Raw genomic sequence first — 21876 nt, 5'->3', positions numbered from 1 at the left:
GGGATCTTAGTTCCCCAACCTAGGATCAAACCCAGGCCCCCCGCAGTGGAAGTACAGAGTCCTAACCACTGGACCACCAGGGAATTCTCTTGTTTGTCTTTAGTTGGATTTGAATGTCTTCGCTGGGGGAAGTGGATGGCATTTGAAGCCAAACTAGGGCCTGTAATGCCCCACACTCTGTGGCAAGATAGTATTCAAGTTCCAGGAATTATTTTTGTCATGTGTTGCATAGAAACAAAAATTTAAAAGAGCTTGAACCCAACTTCCAGATCCTGGTTTCTAGTGTTATTTTCCAAAAGAATGAACCAGGATTCCTTGGAGAAATAGCTGATTCTAGGACTGGGTAGGGAATATACAAGATAAGCCTGGGGCTTCTTGTAGTGCCAGAAAGTAGGGAGATGCCCCCAAATCAAAAGAATGGAGTGTGTCAAAGGGAAATAGGGGTTAATTGAAAGGTACTCAATGGTCATACCTGAAATAATTTAAGCAATAAAATAAATATTGTGTTATTGTGTAACGTATAATATAAATATCTATGAATTCATACTGATATAAATGATTGAGTAAATAAATAAATGGGGAGAAGAGATAAATCTCCTGTACAGGAGAATGATGAAGATTTTCATAGACACTCCCCCTTAAGAAGGTAGAGCTTAAGTCTCCTTACCCCCAACTCCCTCTGTGAGTGTGGGCTGCACTTAGTGACCACCTTCTAAAGAGCAGAGTAGGTAAAAGGGAATAATGACTTTGCAGTGGAAGAATCTAGAAAACTACCTCAGCCAGGTGGTCATGGTTAGTCACATTGATAACATGTACTCTCGATATGATATGATGAGAATGGCAAAAATACAGTCCCCAAAACCTATAATTCTAATTTTGGGCAAAATCATCTAACACCAAGCCTATTTTATAATCAGGTGTTGACTAGCTCATGTAATTTATGGAATGCTGTACTGAACGCGAAAGATAGAATGGTTCTAAGTATGTCAGTGGTTTGCCCTCATGGTCATGTCACAGACTGGGCACTGAGCTTGCTGCCGCTGCCCAGCATCCCAACAGGGTATCTTACCACTTATCACTAGCCCAGGAAAGGATCAAATTCAAAATTCAAAGTACAGTTTCTACTGAACGTGTACTGCTTTCACACCATTGTAAGTCAAAAAATCGTAAGTCGAAGCATCCTAAATCAGGGGCCATCTGTAGATGTTAACCGCCATATCTACAAAATACCTTCACTGTAACACCTAGGTTAGCGTGTCATTAAATAACTGGGTACTATAATCTAGCCAAGTTGACACATAAGAGTAACTATCATAGAGATACCTACCCAGACAAGGAAATGCCAGACAAGATATGTCTAAGAAACTGTCAAAGCCCAGAGCTGGCTAAAGAGGCATGACAACTAAATGGGATGTGGTGTCCAAGATGGCTTCTGGAACAGAAAAGAAGCATTAGGGAAAAACTGGTGAAATTCAAATAAAATGTAGAGTTTAGTTAATATTTTTTTTTAAATTGTGTAAAAGGAGATGCCTGAACAGACAAATCTCCTTTACAGAGGAAATGTAGTGTTAAAACAAATCATACCCAGTGTTCCAGGGAGACAAACCAAAACTGAAAGGAGACTGAACTTTTCAGGCTAAGAGTTTGAAAGCAATTTTCTAAAGTGGCTTAAATAATGATAACCAACCATCCTTTCCCCGTCTTCTTCCCTGACCAACAGACAAAGCAAAGCTCTAAAATCATGACTACATGAAAGCAAATGTCTAAAACGTATGTCTTGTTGATCTGTGTTGGATTACTGAGATACTATACTTAATTATTTGAGTAGTGGCCTGCAAGTGAGCAAATAAAACATTTGGAAACCAAGACTCGGGGTTTTTTGGTAAAACTTGTTCCACATTTGACTTACTAGTAATCCCATAGGCAAAATAATTCATTCAGATACTCAGGCATATATTTTTCAACCATTTACCTTGGTACAACATTTCATGTTAAGAAATTATATTTGTAAATGTTCTCCAAAAATTAGGAGCTTGCCTACAATCCTCAGGCTATGCAAAGTGAGGCTGAAATTACAGGTAAGCCCTAAAATCTTGACAACTGGACAAAACAAGAGTATTTTCCTTTCATATCACATTTCAGTGCAGACTAGGTGACCCCTTTCCATCCTGTAGTTATGCTGTCTGGAATATGTGACCTCCAAAGTCACAATGGAAGAGAAAACTGTAGAATTACAAGAGTAAGTCCAGGATGGAAGTGGCTTACACCCTTCCTGTTTCACCTTCTTAGCCAGAATTCAGTCACACTGTTCTGACCTAACTGCAGGGGAGGCTAGATCTTTCTTTGTGCAAGAAGGGGGAAACAGTGCAATAAAAATATAGCATAGCATCTGTCATAATTGTCAACTGAGTTTGGGAAATCTTATATGCTTTATTTCCCCTTACAGACTCATAATGCAAATTAAATATTAAAGACCCTGAGCATTCCTATAGTAAGGAAACTGGTCTAACATTGTTTAACTCAGTGTTTCCAGAACTTATTTAACATTGTTTAACTCAGTTCTCATCCACAAGGAACATCAATAAACATTTTGGGAAAAAACCCCACTATGTTTGCTTAAACATAGTTATGATACACTAGCTTGAAGATAACTTGCTCTTCTTTTTCTATGCTTCCATGACCAATAACTCCTCTTTCAAACTATTCTGTGTGTGTGTGTGTGTGTGTGTGTGTGTGTGTGTGTGTGTGTGTGTGTGTGTTCAGTTCACTTTCCTTCAAGGTCAGCTTATTTAGGAGTCAATATTTCCATTAAAATCACTTCTTAATCTCATAATTTAATTGTCAGTGGACAATCTTATTTCCCTAGGTTCAGAATTCTCCTGATAACTGTTTAACTGGATCCCCAAATACTGATCTCAAAGTTCTCTGGAATGAGTTTCCCCAGGTTATAAGAAATCTTAGAACCGGATTAAAGTCCAACTTCTAGAAAATGAGTATAATTTCATGTTATGCATTTCATTTAATTACCTAATTTCTGGGTTGATCTGCTTTTTGTTGTTGTTATCCCAATCTTCCTTTGCTCTCATTATTCTTGCTTTTAAATTTTGTTTTTATATCTCTTATTGTAGTATATATTTGTAATACATCTAAATCATTTTTGGAGTAAGGCAGTAGGTATATGAATGATAAGATAGAAGATAGATAGATAGATGGGTAGATAGATAGATAGATAGGCAAAATTTAAAAATACAGCTTTGGTTGTCATGATGGCATAGTCTGTAGCTTTGTGTTTCCATATTGTGACTAGTTGCTGAGTAACCACTTAGAGCTAATGAGAAGTACAGGAGCTTCCCTTGATATTTCATTAGCCTAAAACTTGGATTTTCTAGAGTCATGAAGATTTCTTCCCAATATCGTGACAGCAGGATGTTAAATCTCATTATAATATGTGAAACATCTTAAAGTATATATGAAAAAAATGAATTTTTTGTGTATGACATAACAATAAATTCTTACATCTTTTATCATATTTCTATTCCTTTATAAATAGATATTAAAGATTTGTTATATTAGAAATCTGAAGGTAATATAAAAATTTAAGATAAATTAAATATTGGACAAAACTAAAAACTAAACTTGGGTTAAATATATATAGAGATATGTATACTTATTGACAGGCAGTTACAGAAACAAAGTCAGTAATATTCACATAGTTTTTTCTTTTGAAGAATTCCCAAATACAAACCATTTCTGTCCTCACTGGCCAGTTATTTCTAGTACTTCTCACATTCCTAGAACAAGTATGATGTAGGCCCTTTCTTGACATTCTGGAAGGCTAGCCAAATGCCAGTTTAAAATAAGATAAGGTTGTTATTCATTCATTATTATTAATTCATGTATTGAGATACTGTGCCAGGTTCTAGGAATGTAACGATAAATAAGTAATAGAATTTCACAATTTAGTATGCTGTTAGTCTCAAAGGAGCGAATAGATTTGCTGTCATGGCAGAGTGTACAAGTTTCCTATCAAATGTCCATTCTTCTGTCTTCTACAATAATAGAACCATTATTTAGGTGCCAAAAGACATCATTTTTCCATCCACGTGACTAAATTCTGAGCAAAGAAAGAAGTTAGGTAGAACTTCCAGGAAGACTCCTTAAAAGGTAAAATAGAAAACTAGGGCATTTACTAACAATAGCCTTTACCTTTTCCTTCAGCTCGTTGGTATGCGGATAAAATGGCTGGATGTCTGCCTGCATCTTAGGTCATGAGAAACTTTAATATGCTCGATGGCAGATAGGAAAGATAGAAGATGCTAGATTTCCAATGATTATGGATCAATCATACAACAGTGGCCTGCCTTTACTGTGGATTTATTTTATGTAAAAAAAAAAAAGCCCTTATACATTAACTAAAATGTTTAGGATTTTCTGTTAATACAGCAAATCCAATCCTAAATGATTTACTTACCAATGAAACTAAATGATCTAACTGATGAAAAAAATCAAGAGTTAGGCTTTGCATGTATAAGGTTAAAGTAAGTAGGTGAATTAGGTCATAGATATATAGAAAGAAGGCAAATCGTTATATTAGAATTAAGAAATTACACTGAATGCTCTCTGAACACCTATTAATTCATTCAACATGAATTAGTAGTTCAGAGTCAGGCTCTATGAAGGAAAAGAGATATGATGGTAGAATGATGTTAGAACCAGTTTATAAATGACCTTCAATATCTAAACTAAGAAGACTGGATTTTACTGATTATATCGTCATTAAGGATTATTTACAAAGTAGGAGAAAAATAGTAATATTTAGAGCTGAATGGACCTTAAAATCCACTCCTCGAATGATTTTCATAATGTGCTATTTGGGGAATCCCCATGAGAACTATGTGGTGAGTAGGGGGCTGGGGCAAAGCATTTGGGGCTGCTGACTGGGTAAGTCTACACAGCACCACAATTCCTCATTCAGAGCAAGTCTACTTTTATCTGTTTATAAGTCCACATAGCACTTCTTTGAACAAAACGTTCTAAGTCTAACAAAATGTGAAATCTACCATTTACCCCAATCCCTTACATTGTATTTGCTGGAAAATTTTGACTCAGGAGCCTTTTGCCCATGATCTCACTGCAGGTTAGGACTTGACCATGAGTCTATAGGACATTAGCCAATTTCCCCCATTATGTTATGATGCACATAAGAGCTGTAACTCAGAAAGATGCTCTAAAATGTACTTTGTAGGGGATAAATGTCAGTAGCTGGGAGATCAGTTGTAAAGCTGAATGCAATTGCTACTCCAGAGATGGGATTGGCCTGAAACCAGAGTAGTTTCAGTAGAACTACACAGGTAAAGAGATGTATCAACTGCCCCCAAATGCATTCTAGCCTTTTCCATAAACAGTGTAACAAATTCCTGCTTTTAAGTCCCTGTGTTTTAAATACTCATAATGGCCTCTCTTTCAGGTTGCATCCTGACCTATACACTTTTTCACCTTGTCTTATGGACTACCATCTCATTTACCACTAATAAACTCACTACTGTCTTCACGTCTCACTAGGTGAGATAACCAATATAAAGACTCATCTTTAGATGGCTCTTACCTAGGAAATTCTTCTGGTGCTAAATATTGTATTAATCAGGGGCAGTCAGGAAGACAGACATCACTACAAATATTACAAAGTGATTTATTATTAGGGACATGGAAGGGCTGGTAAAGTAAAGGTGAGGAAGCTTACTTCTGACTTTCAGCAGATCCAAAAGTATAAGACTTGCCACTGCTAATAAACTTAGCTCTCTACAACACCAAAGCCAGTGATTCTCAGGAGGATATTGCCCAGATACTGCTGAAAGCTGCTCTTGATTATCAGAGCTGCCTACAGCACCAAAGTGGGTAATTCTCAGGAGACTGCCTAGAAGCTCCTGGCAAAACTCCCCTTCTGCCATCTGCAGATATCCTTCATCTAAGAAGAGTAAGGAAGTTCCTGAGCAAGAACACCCAAAATGCAGCAGAGGACACATGGAAGGTGCTGAAGCTGAATTGATAGTACACCTAGTCCTTGTTTTGCACAGTGATGAGGTATCATATAACTTACTGTGAAAGCTGAGCCATACAAAAGAATCTCAATAATCAAAAAGAAAACGACAACCGTTTTACAACCTTTAAAATGTTTATCAAAGCATTAAAATCCCTCTTACTATAGATTATAAATGTAAAGGAAAATTTAAACAATAGCAAGACTAATATTTATTTAACACACAGTAATTTAAAACATTTGAATTGCAAACAATTAACGTGTTTGGTTTCTTTGTATAAAACATGTCAACAGTAGCTTGATTAGTGCTTGCCTTTTTGTCATATAACTTCCTATACAGAGGAAACATCTTTTCTATGCCTTGGTGAATTGTACTCCTTTCGAAGTTTAGATTGGCTTCCAACATTCCATAGTTTGAAATTTCAGTTCCAAGAAATACCTTTCAGAATTCCTTTAATGTAGTTTTGCCAGCATCACTTCTAGGAAAGCTGTATCCTTGCTGTGGCAACTGCTTTCCTCATTTGTGTCAATAAGCCCATCTTCAGTGAACTAGTGACTATCTAGCTCCATATCTAGAGTTTCTTCAATGTTGGAGTTGTCAACATTCCCACAGCCAGCATTTTTTTATTCTTTTCTCTTTTTTTTATACAGCAGGTTCTTGTTATCTATTTTATACATATTAGTGTATACCTGTCAGTCCCAATCTCCCAATTCATCCCACCACCAACATCCCCATGCCCCACTTTCCCCCCTTCATGTCCATACGTTTGTTCTCTACATCTGTGTCTCTATTTCTGCCTTGCAAACCGGTTCATCTATACCATTTTTCTAGATTCCACAAATATGCATTAATATATGGTATTTGTTTTTCTCTTTCTGACTTACTTTACTCCGTATGACAGTCTCTATGTCCATCCACGTCTCTACAAATGACCCAATTTTGTGCCTTTTTATGGCTGACTAATATTCCATTGTATATATGTACCACATCTTCTATATCCATTCATCTATTGATGGACATTTAGGTTGCTTCCATGACCTGGCTATGGTAAATAGTGCTGCAATGAACACTGGGGTTCATGTGTCTTTTTGAATTATGGTTTTCTCTGGGTATATGCCCAGTAGTGGGATTGCTGGGTCATATGGTAATTCTATTTTTCGTTTTTTAAGGAACCTCCATACTGGTCTCCATAGTGGCTGTATCAATTTGCATTACCACCAACAATGCAAGAGGGTTCCCTTTTCTCCACACCCTCTCCAGCATTTGTTGTTTGTAGATTTTCTGATGATGCCCATTCTAACTGGTGTGAGGTGATACCTCACTGTAGCTTTGCTTTGCATTTCTCTAATAATTAGTGATGTTGAGCAGCTTTTCCTGTGCCTCTTGGCCATCTGTATGTCTTCTTTAAAGAAATGTCTATTTAGGTCTTCTGCCCATTTTTTGATTGGGTTGTTTGTTTTTCTGATATTGAGCTGAATGAGCTGTTAATATATTTTGGAGATTAATCCTTTGTTGACTCATTTGCAAATATTTTCTCCCATTCTGAAGGTTGTCTTTTTCTTGTTTCCTTTGCTGTGCAAAAGCTTTTAATATTCATTAGGTCCCATTTCCTTATTTTTGTTTTTATTTCCATTACTCTAGGAGGTGGGTCAAAAAAGATCTTGCTGTGATTTATGTCAAAGAGTGTTCTTCCTATGTTTTCCTCTAAGAGTTTTATAGTGTCCAGTCTTACATTTAGGTCTCTAATCCATTTTGAGTTTATTTTTGTGTATGGTGTTAGGGAGTGTTCTAATTTCATTCTTTTACACGTAGCTGTCCAGTTTTTCCCAGCACCACTTATTGAAGAGACTGTCTTTTCTCTATTGTATATCCTTGCCTCCTTTGTCATAGATTAGTTGCCCATAGGTGCGTGTGTTTATCTCTGGGCTTTCTATCTTGTTCCACTGATCTCTATTTCTGTTTTTGTGCCTGTACCATACTGTCTTGATTACTGTAGCTTTGTAGTATAGTATGAAGGCAGGGAGCCTGATTCCTCCAGCTCCGTTTTTTCCCCTCAACACTGCTTTGGCTATTCTGGGTCTTTTGTGTCTCCAAACAAATTTTAATATTTTTTGTTCTAGTTCTGTAAAAACTGCCATTGGTAAATTGATAGGGATTGCATTGAATCTGTAGATTGCTTAGGGTAGTATAGTCATTTTCACAATGTTGATTCTTCCAATCCAAGAACATGGTATATCTCTCCATCTGTTTGTGTCATCTTTGATTTCTTTCATCAATGTCTTATACTTTTCTGAGTACAGGTCTTTTACCTCCTTAGGTAGGTTTACTCCTAGGTATTTTATTCTTTATGTTGCAATGGTGAATGGGATTGTCTCCTGAATTTCTCTTTCTGATCTTTTGCTGTTAGTGTATAGGAATGCAAGAGATTTCTGTGCATTAGTTTTATATCCTGCAACTTTACCAAATTCATTGATTAGCTCTAGTAGTATTCTGGTGGCATTTTTAGGATTTTCTATGTATAGTATCATGTCATCTGCAAAGAATGACAGTTTTATTTCTTCTTTTCAATTTTGTATTCCTTTTATTTCTTTGTCTTCTCCAATTGCCATGGCTAGGACTTCCAAAACTATGTTGAATAATAGTGGCGAGAGTGGATATCCTTGTCTTGTTCCTGATCTTAGAGGAAATGCTTTCAGTTTTTCACCATTGAGAATGATGTTTGTTGTGAGTTTGTCATATATGGCCTTTATTATGTTGAGGTAGGTTCCCTCTATGCCCACTTTCTGGAGAGTTTTTACCATAAATGGGTGTTGAATTTTGTCAAAAGCTTTTTCTGCATCTATTGAGATGCTCACATGGTTTTTATTCTTCAATTTTTAATATGGTGTATCACATTGATTGATTTGCATAGATTGAAGAATCCTTGCATCCCTGGGATAAATCCCACTTGGTCATGGTGTATGATCCTTTTAATGTCTTGTTGGATTCTGTTTGCTAGTATTTTGTTGAGGATTTTTTGCATGCATATTCATCAGTGATATTGGTCTGTAATTTTCCTTTTTGGGGATATCTTTGTCTGGTTTTGGTATCCGGGTGATGGTGGCCTCGTAGAATGAGTTTGAGAGTGTTCCTTCCTCTGCAATTTTTTGGAAGAGTTTGAGAAGGATGGGTGTTAGCACTTCTCTAAATGCTTGATAGAATTCACACGTGAAGCCATCTGGTCATGGAGTTTTGTTTGTTGGAGGATTTTTAATCACAGTTTCAATTTCATTACTTGTGATTGGTCTGTTCATATTTTATATTTCTTCCTGGTTCAGTCTTGGAAGGTTATACCTTTCTAAGAATTTGTCCATTTCTTCCAGGTTGTCCATTTTATTGGCATAGAGTTGCTTGTAGTAGTCTCTTAGGATGCTTTGTATTTCTGAGGTGTCTGTTGAAACTTCTCCTTTTTCATTTCTAATTCTATTTATTTGAGTCTTCTCCCTGTTTTTCTTGATGAGTCTGGCTAAATGTTTATCAATTTTGTTTATCATTTCAAAGAACCAGCTTTTAGCTTTATTGATCTTTCCTATTGTTTTCTTTGTTTCTATTTCATTTATTTCTGCTCTGATCTTTATGATTTCTTTCCTTCTGCTAACTTTGGGTTTTGTTTGTTCTTCTTTCTCTAGTTCCTTTAAGTGTAAGGTTAGATTGTTTATTTGAGATTTTTCTTGTTATTTGAGGTAGAATTGTATAGCTATAAACTTCCCTCTTAGAACTGCTTTTGCTGCATTCCATAGGTTTTGGATTGTCGTGTTTTCATTGTCATTTTTCTCTAGGTATTTTTTGTTTTCCTCTCTGATTTCTTCAGTGATCTCTTGGTTATTTAGTAATGTACTGTTTAGCCTCCATGTGTTTGTGTTTTTTACATTTCTTTCCCTGTAATTTATTTCTAATCTCATAGCATTGTAGTCAGAAAACATGCTTGATATGATTTCAATTTTCTTAAATTTACCGAGGCTTGATTTGTGACCCAAGATGTGATTTATCCTGGAGAATGTTCCCTGTACACTTGAGAAGAAGTGTAATCTGCTGTTTTCGGATGGAATGTCCTATAAATATCAATTAAATCTATCTGGTCTATTGTGTCATTTAAAGCTTGTGTTTCCTTATTAATTTTCTGTCTGGATGATCTGTCTGTTGGTGTGAGGTGTTAAAGTCTCCCACTATTCTTGCATTACTGTTGATTTCCTCCTTTATAGCTGTTAGCAGTTACCTTATGTACTGAGGTGCTCCTACGTTGGTTGCATATATATTTATAATTGTTATGTCTTCTTGGATTGATCCCTTGATCATTATGTAGTGTCCTTCCTTTTCTCTTGTAACATTCTTTATTTTAAAGTCTATTTTATCTGATATAAGCATTGCTACTCCAGCTTTCTTTTGATTTCCATTTGCATGGAATATCTTTTTCCATCCCCTCACTTTCAGTCTGTATGTGTCCCTAGGTCTGAAATGGTCTCTTGTAGACAGCATAGTATATGGGGGGGTTTTTTTGTATCCATTCAGTGAGCCTGTGACTTTTGGTTGGAACACTTAATGCATTCACATTTAAGGTAATTATCAATATGTATGTTACTCTTACCATTTTCCTAATTGTTTGGGGCTTGTTTTTGTAGGTCCTTTTCTTCTCCTGTGGTTCCCACTTAGAGAATTCCTTTAGCATTTGTTGTAAAGCTGATTTGGTGGTGCTGAATTCTCTTAGCTTTTGCTTGTCTGTAAAGCTTTTGATTTCTCCATCGAATCTGAATGAGATCCTTGCTGCGTTCAGTAACCTTGGTTGTAGGTTCTTCCCTTTCATCACTTTAAGTATATCATGCCACTCCCTTCTCGCTTGTAGACTTTCTGCTAAGTCAGCTGTTAACCTTATGGGAGTTCCTTTGTGTGTTGTCGTTTTTCCCTTGTTGCTTTTAATAATTTTTCTTTGTCTTTAATTTCTGTCAATTTGATTACTATGTGCCTCGGCATGTTTCTCCTTGGGTTTATCCTGCCTGGGACTCTGTGCTTCCTGGACTTGGGTGGCTATTTCCTTTCCCATGTGAGGGAAGTTTTCAACTATAATCTCTTCAAATATTTTGTTAGGTCCTTTCTCTCTCTCTTCTCCTTCTGTGGCCCCTATAATGCGAATGTTGGTGTGTTTAATGTTGTCCCAGAGGTCTCAGGCTGTCTTCATTTCTTTTCATTCTTTTTTCTTTATTCTGTTCTGTGGCAGCGAATTCTACCATTCTGTCTTCCAGGTCACTTATCCATTCTTCTGCCTCAGTTATTCTGCTATTGATTCCTTCTAGTGTATTTTTCATTGCAGTTATTGTGTTGTTCATCTCTGTTTGTTCATTCTTTAATTCTTCTAGGTCTTTGTTAAACATTTCTTGCATCTTCGTGATCTTTGCCTCCATTCTTTTTCCAAGGTCCTGGATCATCTTCACTGTCACTATTCTGAATTCTTTTTCTGGAAGGTTGCCTATCTTCACTTCATTTAATTGTTTTTCTGGGATTTTATCTTGTTCCTTCATCAGGTACATAGTCCTCTGCCTTTTCATTTTGTCTATCTTTCTGTGAATGTAGTTTTTGTTCCACAGGCTGCAGGATTGTAGTTCTTCTTGCTTCTGCTGTCTGCCCTCTAGTCGTTTTTTCTTTTTTCTATGACATCATTTACATTTGATTCCAATTTCCCTTCCCGAAAAAATGTTATTGCTTATAATTTCTTTGCTGCACTTTCATCTTTGTTAGCCAATTTCCTTTCCCAGTTATCCATTTTTGTAAAAATTGCACATGGGTTTATCACGGGATACTAGGAGTCAACAATATGTACTAATAACTACATATAATCTGTGCATAAACTGAATAACACACAGTGACCGCTTATTAACATACCTGAAAGAAGTTATTTTATTGGCCAATGATCATGAATCACAGCCGTTATTTACGTAAGAATTTATAGACTGAAGAGCTATCAAAGAATTCACTTTTTGCAATTACTTGGTTAATACCTTATGGTAAATGAAATTTGAATTGTGTTGTTTGGAAATGGTATTATTTAACTAAAACATGGTGACGAAAATTCTTGTATATTGGAACGTTGGAAAGGAAGGACTGTTTGGCTGGAGTCCTGTGATGGTGTGGGGAGTGAGAGTTGAAAAGAAAATGAAAACCAATGATAACTTTAAAAATTTAAAGAGGAAAAATGGTAACATAAGTAAGTGACATAGAAATAAACAATAGAGAAATTGAGAAAAAATGAGGTTATTGACTTTGAACCTCTTATGTTTTAGGTACTGAGGTTAATCCATGTGGAAATGTCTAGCAGCTGTTAAAATTTCAGTCTCTACCTCAGGAAATTTAGGAACCAGAGATATAAATTTGAACACCATCCATATAGTGATGGTAAACGAAGTTAGGAGTTAAAATTTCTGAACTCAGACCTTTCTAAGAACTCACATGTATTTGATGTGTGTAATAACAAACCAAGAGAAGGGTAGGTAGTAGTATCTCGAGAGACATAAGGGAATCCAGAAAATGCAAAGTTATGTGAAAAAAGGAAGTGGGATTTTAGAACAAAAGTAACAGCAGCAATGACAAAAGGTAGGTAATGGTAAGAAATGTTGCTGAGGAGTAAGAAAAGACCTAAGTGAAAAGCCATGATTTGATCTCCCATTTAGATTGTCAATGGTGATTCTTTAAGGGAAAACTCAACAGAATGCTGGGAGGTAGGAGGAGAAGGAGACTGGGAAGATTTGGTGAGCGGGCAGAGGACAGCTAATGACTGGCAAATGTGGGTTTGTTAGAAAAACAAAGAAAAGCTTGATAATACACCTGGAGATAAAAAGCATAATCCCCTTTCTTAGTGAAACTGAGGGCAGTCATCAGTTAGATCCTTAAACTGTAACTTGCTTAATAAATAATATCCTACAACCTGCCCTTACTGACTAAGCCTGCTTTTTTGGGGGTGGTGAGGGGGAGGTGGAAGTGCAGAGTCTTAACCACTGGACCACCAGGGAAGTCCCTAAGCTTGCTTTAATTGTTCTTGCAAAATGCATATCCTCTAAGCTTCACAGAGCTTAGAGAATACATGACACGACTCCTTTAACCGCCCCCTATAGATTACACCTCTGATATATGGGTCACTATAGTAACAGTTGCATAAGTAGTTTTTCAGGAACCTGGAGCTAGTCTTGCCCAGTTCAAACCAATGGAGACCACCGACCATTCAACTGGGCTTGCATGAGGGCCCAATGAATGACTTTTGACTTCAGAGGGTCAAAACTCCACCCTTAGATCATACTAATGCCACCATTTTCTGAACATTCATCGCATGAAGAAGCATGTAACTCAGATATGCCTGCTCAGAACACTGATTACTTCATCATTTCCTTGCCTCCAATCATCTTTCTCCATGCCTCAGACCCTGTTTCTCTGTCCCATAAATATTCCAAGCCTCTTGTCTTTTTTTTTTTTTTTAATTTATTTATTTATTTATTTTTTAATTTTTGGCTGCATTGGGTCTTCATTGCTGCACGCGGGCTTTTCTCTGGGTGTGGCGAGCAGGGGGTACTCTTCATTGTGGTGTGCAGTCTTCTCATTGAGGTGGCTTCTCTTGTTGCGGAGCACAGGCTCTAGGTCCGTGGGCTTCAGTAGTTGTGGCACGCAGGCTCAGTAGTTGTGGCTCATGGGCTCTAGAGCGCAGGCTCAGTAGTTGTGGCGTGTGGGCTTAGTTGCTCCACGGCATGTGGGATCTTCCTGGACCAGGGATCGAACCTGTGACCCCTGCATTGGCAGGTGGATTCTTAACCACCGCGCCACCAGGGAAGCCCAAGCCTCTTGTCTTTGGGGAGGCAGATTTGAGACTTGTTCTCTGGTCTCCTTGCTTGGCTGCCTAAGGAACAAACCCTTTCTCTGCTGCAAACCTCTGCATCTCAGTGTTTGGCCTCCTGTGTGTCTGACACATGCGCCTGGTTTGGTAACGTTAGGAGAGTGTATATTTACTGCCAGAGAAGGAGCCAGTAAGTAGAGGGATAAAAATTGAAGATGTAAGTTCAGAAGTGGAAAAGACTGGAGTCGAGAGAACAGGCTGAGTGTGATTTGGGCAATTCTTCCAGAGACAGGAAAGAGGAAGGAGATATCAAATAAGATTTTTAGGTGAAAAGGGAAGAAACTGGTGGACACTTTACTAGCATCTCTTTTCACCTTGAAGAGTAAGACTGCAGCATCAAGTTGAAAACTTGCAAAAGCTGAGAACGGTTTTTAATACTCATTACAGGAGCTGATTAAACATATCTAGGAGAATTGCCTAGTAGATGTTTAACTTCTTCTGGTAGGTTAGAGCACGTGAATTTGACCCATTGATAAGATGAATTTTTTATTATTTTTTTTCTGTTACAATTCTTATCGACCTGAAAGTTGGATGGGAAAAAAGGAATGATAGTATTTCTAGAAGGACAGTGATATAGCAGAAAGTTAAGCAAGAAAGTGATCTCTGAGTGTTAGAAAAAGCATTGTTAAAAAGGATGTCTGAGTGAGGAGAGTAAAACCAGGTTGAAACAATTGTGAATATACAGGGATTGGAGGACAGGATGATTGAAAAGTTCAAGTTTATTAAGGAGTGGCAAGCAATTCTTAAAAAATTGTCTTTACAGGTGTTCAGTGAATGTTCACCAATGTCAAATACTTTATCTTCAAGTTCAAATATGTAATTACATTCAAACTCTAGGGTGCCTGTTCAAGCCCTGCATGTTTATCTCTTTTTCAGAGAATTATGTCAGACTGTTGGATCTTTGGCTTTTTTTGCAGGAAGCTTTTTTTCTATGGGATTTATTTCTGACATTATTCAGTGTAACTCATTTTTGTTTCTTTTATATCAAATAGATTTTCCCACAGCTTTAAGAAAAAAACTTACTGTGTGAAAGGGAGATTTTTGCCCCCTCCCCTTTCTTTTAAAGAAATAAAACCTAATAACTTTGTGTCTTTTGGGGAATGAGCTGGAAGAAACAAGTTACAAGTATCTTTTCTTCTATATAATTATTTCCATTGGGGTATGGTGTTTGATAAACTATGAACTGGGAATGAGTGTAATCTGTTCATGTTGTGAGTTTGGTGTAGTTATACATACATCAGTTCTATCAAGTGCTTTGGAACCACCTAGAAAAAGAAAATACTTGCTCAAAAGGGGAAACCTAACATGGATTAAGTTTTGAGCTAATGTGCATAAAGAGAAATTAATTCTTTTACAAATAGGATCATCTCCTAAACTGGAGATTGGTCGAAGAGCTTTCCTTAACTTATATCAGAATTAAATGTTTAAATCAAGAACTAGAATCTTGATATGTTCAAGAAAGGTGTAAATATAGTCACAATCAACCTGAAGACTCTGTATACTTGCTAAAGTTGTTATAACAGTAATTTTTTGGATTTAACAACTCTATCCACCAATATGACTTTTGGCCTAGGAAATGAAGAAATCTGTCCATAGCACTCTGAGGAGGCAGTGGAAGAAGAAAAGATATGCATGCTGATGTAGCCAGCCAAGAGAGCTTGGCATAAGCAAGCTATGGCTAACAAGTGAATCTATATGTGAATATGTACATGCAACATATTTGTTTAAGTGCAGGCTCTAAACTTCTGAGTTCATCACAGTGAAGCACAGCAGTTCATACTTAGTCAAAAGTTTGGTTCAAAAGTGCTTCTGACATCACAATTGCTAGTTATGTGCTGACTCAAACCACAAGGAACTGGTCCTCACTGTAAGATGCTTTTGAAATCCAAAAAGGTGTCTTTAAACAGCAAAGCTTTAATTTCCTGATTTTAATGGCTTTATTGTGGTTTATAGGATAATGTTCTTGTTTGTAGGAAACATACACTCGTTTATTTAGGGGTGATGGGATATCAAATCAAATCTTCAGGGGAAAATATTTATCTTTATTGTACTTGCAACTTTTCTGTGTGTTATTATTTTAAAATTTAAAAATATAAAAAATAAATGCATTAATGCAGTTTTAAGTAAAAACAAACAAAAACAAAACAAATAAACAAACAAAAAACCCCTGCAAAGCTGATGAGCTGGTGAAGGGGTCTCAGGAGGACAATACTTTGTCAGTACTGAGGGGATTGAGAGTGTTTAAATTTGTGTGTACACCCCCAGATTGATTTCCCATCCACCTGATTTCCAAACTTCAGTTTGCTCCTGCTAGCCGGTCCATGCTTCTGTCATCCTGCCTTCAGACTTCTGATTTCCATCCCTTCTTTTGTACCCAAAGTCTGCCGGTTCAAAATCCACTTTGAATTTCCCTAAAGGAGACAATGTAAGAAAAGCATCTAGCATGTAGGTGTGTATTGGTTTTTAATGCAACAGCTGAAATGAACTTTATTTCTTGACCCTCTGATTTCCCATTCTTCTGAACTCATAGCTTTTAACATTTCCCAGTGACTTATCTTTTTCAGGTGTTGTATTTCATTGCTATGAGCATTTTATATATGTGTGTTTTGTCTCCCTAACCATATTATTATACAACCTTGAAGCTCAATTCCTTATATGCTATGGCTCTTTTTTTAATTCACAATGTAGTGTATCGTATAGTGACACAGAGAGTATGTTCAATTAATTTTTGTGTGAACAAACAGTTTTTGCCAAAAAGAGAATTTTCTCCTAAACATATCATTTATCCCCTTGATATTTTGCCTACAAAAGGCTCATGCAATGTAGTTCACCAACTCTGATGTACTGAAATGATAATCTAATTTTAATTATGCAGTGTTTCAAACTGGGAGGGCTGAGAAGATTTGGCTATTTTATTTTGCAGGTGAGGAAACAAGAATGTTTACTCATGACTTTAACTTCTGAAGACAATAGAGGAAAACAGTAGCAACAACCAGGACAAAAGCCATGTGACATTTACGCAGGGTTGTCATCTACCCCAAAATATGTTGTTGTCTGACTTTCCCTCCCCTGACTGCAGAAATTTAGTTTATCTGAATTTTCTACGATACAAATTCGAGGCATAGGAATAATTTCATTACTTTTAAACCTAAGTCACTTTCACACTTATTTCTTCATAAAAATGTTTTCTGGGTTATGAAAAGAATTAGAATTTCTTATGTTTGGCCTGTCTTACGGTAAAGAGGTAGAAAATAGAATTAACTGAAACAAAATGGTGTGCTATGCGTCACTTTAAATTATTCATTTTCTTTTTTTATTGAGCTTGAGTTTTTCCTCATGATTGACCTTCAGATGCTTCTAAATATCTTTCTGCCACAGAACTGAGTAGACTAGCATCTGGCCTTCCTAGGTTATGAAGTACAAATTGAATTGGCTCTCTTGGGGCTTAAGCCTAAGGTCACTGAGTGTCTTTTAATGGAGATTTATGAATTGAATAGTCACAGCTTACTCTTTGAAAGTTAACATCCACTTATAATCAAAGTCCATTTATGCTCTGGCCTTGATAATTTTAGTGATGACTTTATTACAAGCTGATTCTAGCAGTACTTTTGGCAAATTCTGATGTGAAACAGAACTGAGCAATGTAAAAAATAGCATACTAAATAGTCAACATTTGGTGACATTCTTTTAAAAATGCCAAGGCAATCATTCAAGAAACATACTGTGTTCTAATAGTGTACTGACAGCACAATGCCAGCTGTGTGTGATTCATCGTAGATTCCCAATATCGTGTTTCTGAGCACTATGGCGGTGGGCAAGAAATATATAATATGACACTTTCCCTCAAATAGCTTCGAATCTATTTGGAAAAACAAAACAAGAGAATGGCTATATGTTTAAAATTGAGAGAGGGGAAAAGTCGTGGTAAGATGGAATATTTAAAATGATAATTTTTCTTTTTGGAAAATGGATTATAATTTGCCCACAATACAGGGCAGAATTCAGACCCATTGATGGAAAAAGCACAGTCAATTGAAGCAGATGAAATAGCATTAATGAAGACAAAAATGTGAGCATGAATATTATGTGTCAGAGGACACAGGAGGGCAACAGCCAGAAGAGAATAAACCATTCTTAGTGGGGCGTGGTGGGGAGCAAGGCTGAAGATGTAGATTAACAAAGGACTTAATACAACTGAATAGTGCACCTAATGGAGAATCAATACAGTGTATGTTCTTGAGCAGTGGAATTAGATACTGACATCATTCTTCTGCAAAGATTAATCTGATTGATGCATTAAGATGATTGAGACAGGAGAGAGGCGAGAGTTAGAGAAAATAGAGATTTCCAACTCAGAACTACTGCTGAGAAAAAGGGAATGGAGAAGAATTTATAAATATAAAAGACATTTTCAGGAAGAAACAATTGAGCACTATGACTTAGCTGAAGAAAATGGAAGTGAAAACACAGTCAGCAATACGCCAACCTTACAAATGACCAAATATCTATGAGTAATAAAAACGTTCAGTGTGTTTACTTAGCTCTGCCACCTTGACTGTTCAATGAATTTATTCATTAAAAGGTAATGTATCAATGTCCAGCCAGTATGTAGGAGGCTAGCAAATAACAGGAAAGTGGCCTCACCTGATGCTGCTCTCAGCCAAGGGAATGAGTACCCATTATGTTTTACAGAATGCCCTTAATGACTGTTAAACAGGGATCAAATCTTTTTCATCTATGACATAAAGCACTGCAGTTTCCCAATGTTGATTCTTTTACCCTTGTGCAAAACCCCTTCTTTCTTTGAGTTTCCTGCCACACTCTATCCCTCTATCCCACAGCTGTCATTCTCCAGTCATCTATTACTCTTGAAAAATGTGGAAGCATTGATACCTTAGACAATTGCTTCCCTTACACTAAGATCTGACATGAGGGTCTGCTGCTTCTCTGAAATTTTGAACTCCAGCATACCTTTGTATGACCACAATCTCTCATTCTTTCAATCTCTCTCACACCTGCATTCCTAAGGCCAGTAATTTCCTAATGATCATCAGCTACTTTTGCTTTCACCAGAAATACATAACATATCCTCAACTCCCTTGCAAACCTCCCGTGATACCACAAAGCAAAACTCCAATCCTGAATTTATGCCATAATCTACCACCTCCCCTTACCTACTTGAGATACAATATAAAAATGGCCATGCTCTTGTTGGCTCTTACGAAGACTAGATTTAAGAACAGAAAAGCTAGTTCCGTGACCTCCCCTGATGGGTTGCCCCCCCCCCCCCCCCCACTGTAGGCAACCCAGTTGCCCTGGGCCCGTGCAGTATTTCACTTGTTAACTGTATCGGACCTAGACTGAGTTTCAGTGACTAGGTGGTCGTGATTTCAGCCAGTGGACTTAACAGGAGGCGGCAGAGTGGAGAAGAGTCTCCCCGAGGATGGCAACGCCCAGGGAAGCAACTGTGGCAGGCCTGCCCCTTTGCCGAGGCGCGCTGTATTGAGGCCATCACTCCCCGGGGTGTGGGATTGCAGGAGGAAGAACACCGAGCGCGCTGACTCCCCAGGGACAACTCGCGACGCACAACCTTCATTTTCCGCCATCTCGGAGGGTTGCCCTCCCAAAGAGGCCCCGCCGCAGTGCCTGGATTTGCCCCGCCCACCGGCTGCGTGTAGGCGTGGCTGATGAGGAAGCTTGCGAGACCTCAGTAGCCCTAGGCCTCTCTACGCGCAGGAGGCTTAGACGGAGGTTTCGGGAGGAGCCCTTGGGGGCCTGGCCTGCCCGCTGCCAGAACGCGGAGTCTCTGCCTCAGCTAGGGGCCAGCAGCCTGCGTGGGAGAGACGCTCCGCCGCCAAGGGCTCGGTGGCAGAGCAGTTCTGCGGCTCTCTTCCTCCCTGCCTCCGGGCCTGGCGCGGGGTGCCAGTCACCCCGAGCTTTCCCCGCACTGGCGTGCCTCCAAAAGCTCGCTTCTGCCCTGGCTGCAGCTCAGCGCCCCGTGCTGGCTGGCACTTTTCTGCTGCTTGGAAGGAAAGAAGTAAGTGGAAGCCATGTGCCTGGCTTGGCCAGGCCCGAGGCAGATGCACCTGTCCGGGGAAGGGAAGGGGAAATGCGGGGCTTCTGGGGGCCGGATTGGCTTAGAAACGTGTGGGGGGAGGGAACAGAGAACGAACCTCCTCCACGGAGAGTCATGGCCTGTGTTTGAGGTGTTGGGGAGCAGCAGGCGTGTGAATCGGTCTGCACCTGGCTCTTACCTTGGGCCGGGCCCATGCGGAGAGGTAACCTGGCCAGACCCACGGCGGCCTGCCTGGGAGGGTGGCCCCCGCACCTGTGGGCCTGGGCTTCCCAGCGCCTCCCCAGGGCTTTCCTGCCAGTGCCAAGGAGCTTCCTCAACCAGCCTGGCCGAATTGCCACGTGCCATTTGCCAGCATGGGGGAGCTCCGTGTGTGTCTGAGAGAGTGTTTGTAGAACTGGATAGTCTCTTTCAAAACGGCCCCGGCAAGGGAGAGGAGGGTTCCCTCCAGCGCCCAGATAGCCTCGGCTGAGGATCTGCGCCACTGAGAAGATTCTGTTCAGCTGGCCAACTTGTGTCATCAACTCAAAATAACAGAGATGGTCACGCCTGCTTGTAGCCCCCCATCTCCTCCCCATCCCCCCGGTATTTGGTTCTCTATGATGATCTGGCCCATCTTCTTCCTGGAGGCCCAGTGACGTGTTCCTCTGTCAGCTTGCGAGGAAGCCACAGACTCAAGTCTCCCCAAATCAGACTTCTCTCTTTGTCCTGGGACTTCTCAGCATTCACAGAAGCTGCGTGCAGGGTGGTCAGGACGTGTGGGGCGGTTGGGGCCCTTTCCCATCCGCTACCTCAAGTCCAGCTCTCCGATGATCCCTTTGGCTGTAGCCTCCATCAGGGTTTTGCCGTTTGTGCTCGTTGATACTTGCGTGTTTTGTGAAGTGGACTCAGCTGCGCACAGAGGGCAGGTTGTCAGCGGGGCTGACGGAAGACCCTTTCCCCCTTTCCCAACCAAAGAGACTTCCTAGGATTTGTAGACGTCAATCCCGAGTCATCTGAAGGGGAGATGGGGAGGTGGGCAAGGGGAAAAGAAGGGCGGGCGTGGCCACTCCACAAGACGCCGGTGCTGGTTTTGGTAAATCGGGAGCAGGCATAAGGGAAGGTGTCCCGCAGGCAAGGCCCCGGACTACTGGGAAGGGGCGTCCGCATTGCACACCCTGCCCTGCCCTCTGTGGGGTGGGTAGGGTCCGTGAGAACGTGCGAGCCTTCGTCTTCTGTATATAGAGTGAGCCACTTGTGCGCTTGTCGCTGCTCTTGTGACATTTTTGTACACTGGTTTGCTACTTGTGGCAGGAAGAAACAAAACGAAAAGAGTCATTTCAAGCCAAGCTGTTGTTTTGGAAACCTGCTTTCTTTCGGTGTCGGTTTTGCATTATATTTGAAAGAATTCTTCGTTTCTATTGGTGTTAGTGTGGTAGAGAGAATCAGATAGTCTGACTTGTGATGTTTTCTGCTAGGAAATTGGCAGTGCCTCTGTCGTCGCCCCCTCCTGCACCCTAATCCTTCCTCATTCCCAGGGTGGAATTGCTATGCGCTGGGCAGACCCCTTCCGTCACCTGCTCCCACAGTGGCTCCATTTGGAACCGGTTTTGTGATCCCCCTAAACAGCTACAAGGAAGAGTTATTTTTGCCAAGCTGGCTCTTGGGTGCTCTGTGCCCCCCACCAATTTGCTCATCTCTTGGGACATTTTGTAATGTTTTCTCTGTTTTGTAAAACCTTTTGACTCTACCAAAATGGTTTCTGTGGTCACCTTTGAAATAACTGGTCATTAATTTGTGTACTTAGCGTTCTGAATTTTAGTCTGAGGTGTTTCTGTTGTTGAAGATCGCTGAATGAAAAGGAGCCCTCACCCTGG

General features: G+C 39.3%; 1 protein-coding gene across 1 annotated transcript in view; it reads left to right on the top strand.

Annotated features, from left to right (window-relative positions):
* Positions 1-18532: 18532 nt before the first annotated feature.
* LOC309629016 (uncharacterized protein) overlaps positions 18533-21876 on the top strand; it is a gene marked incomplete at its 5' end in the record, with an annotated part of 76593 nt that continues 73249 nt past the window's right edge. The window contains 2 exons of the mRNA XM_082392584.1: positions 18533-18551; positions 19485-19984. Of these exons, the coding sequence (XP_082248710.1) occupies positions 18533-18551; positions 19485-19984 (519 nt within the window). The remainder of the gene's footprint in view (positions 18552-19484; positions 19985-21876) is intronic.

Source organism: Balaenoptera borealis (genome assembly GCF_965194805.1).
Source record: "Balaenoptera borealis genome assembly, chromosome: 5".
NCBI lineage: Eukaryota > Metazoa > Chordata > Mammalia > Artiodactyla > Balaenopteridae > Balaenoptera > Balaenoptera borealis.
The sequence above is the reverse complement of the archived record's forward strand: the minus strand, read 5'-3'. Positions and strand labels throughout refer to the sequence as shown.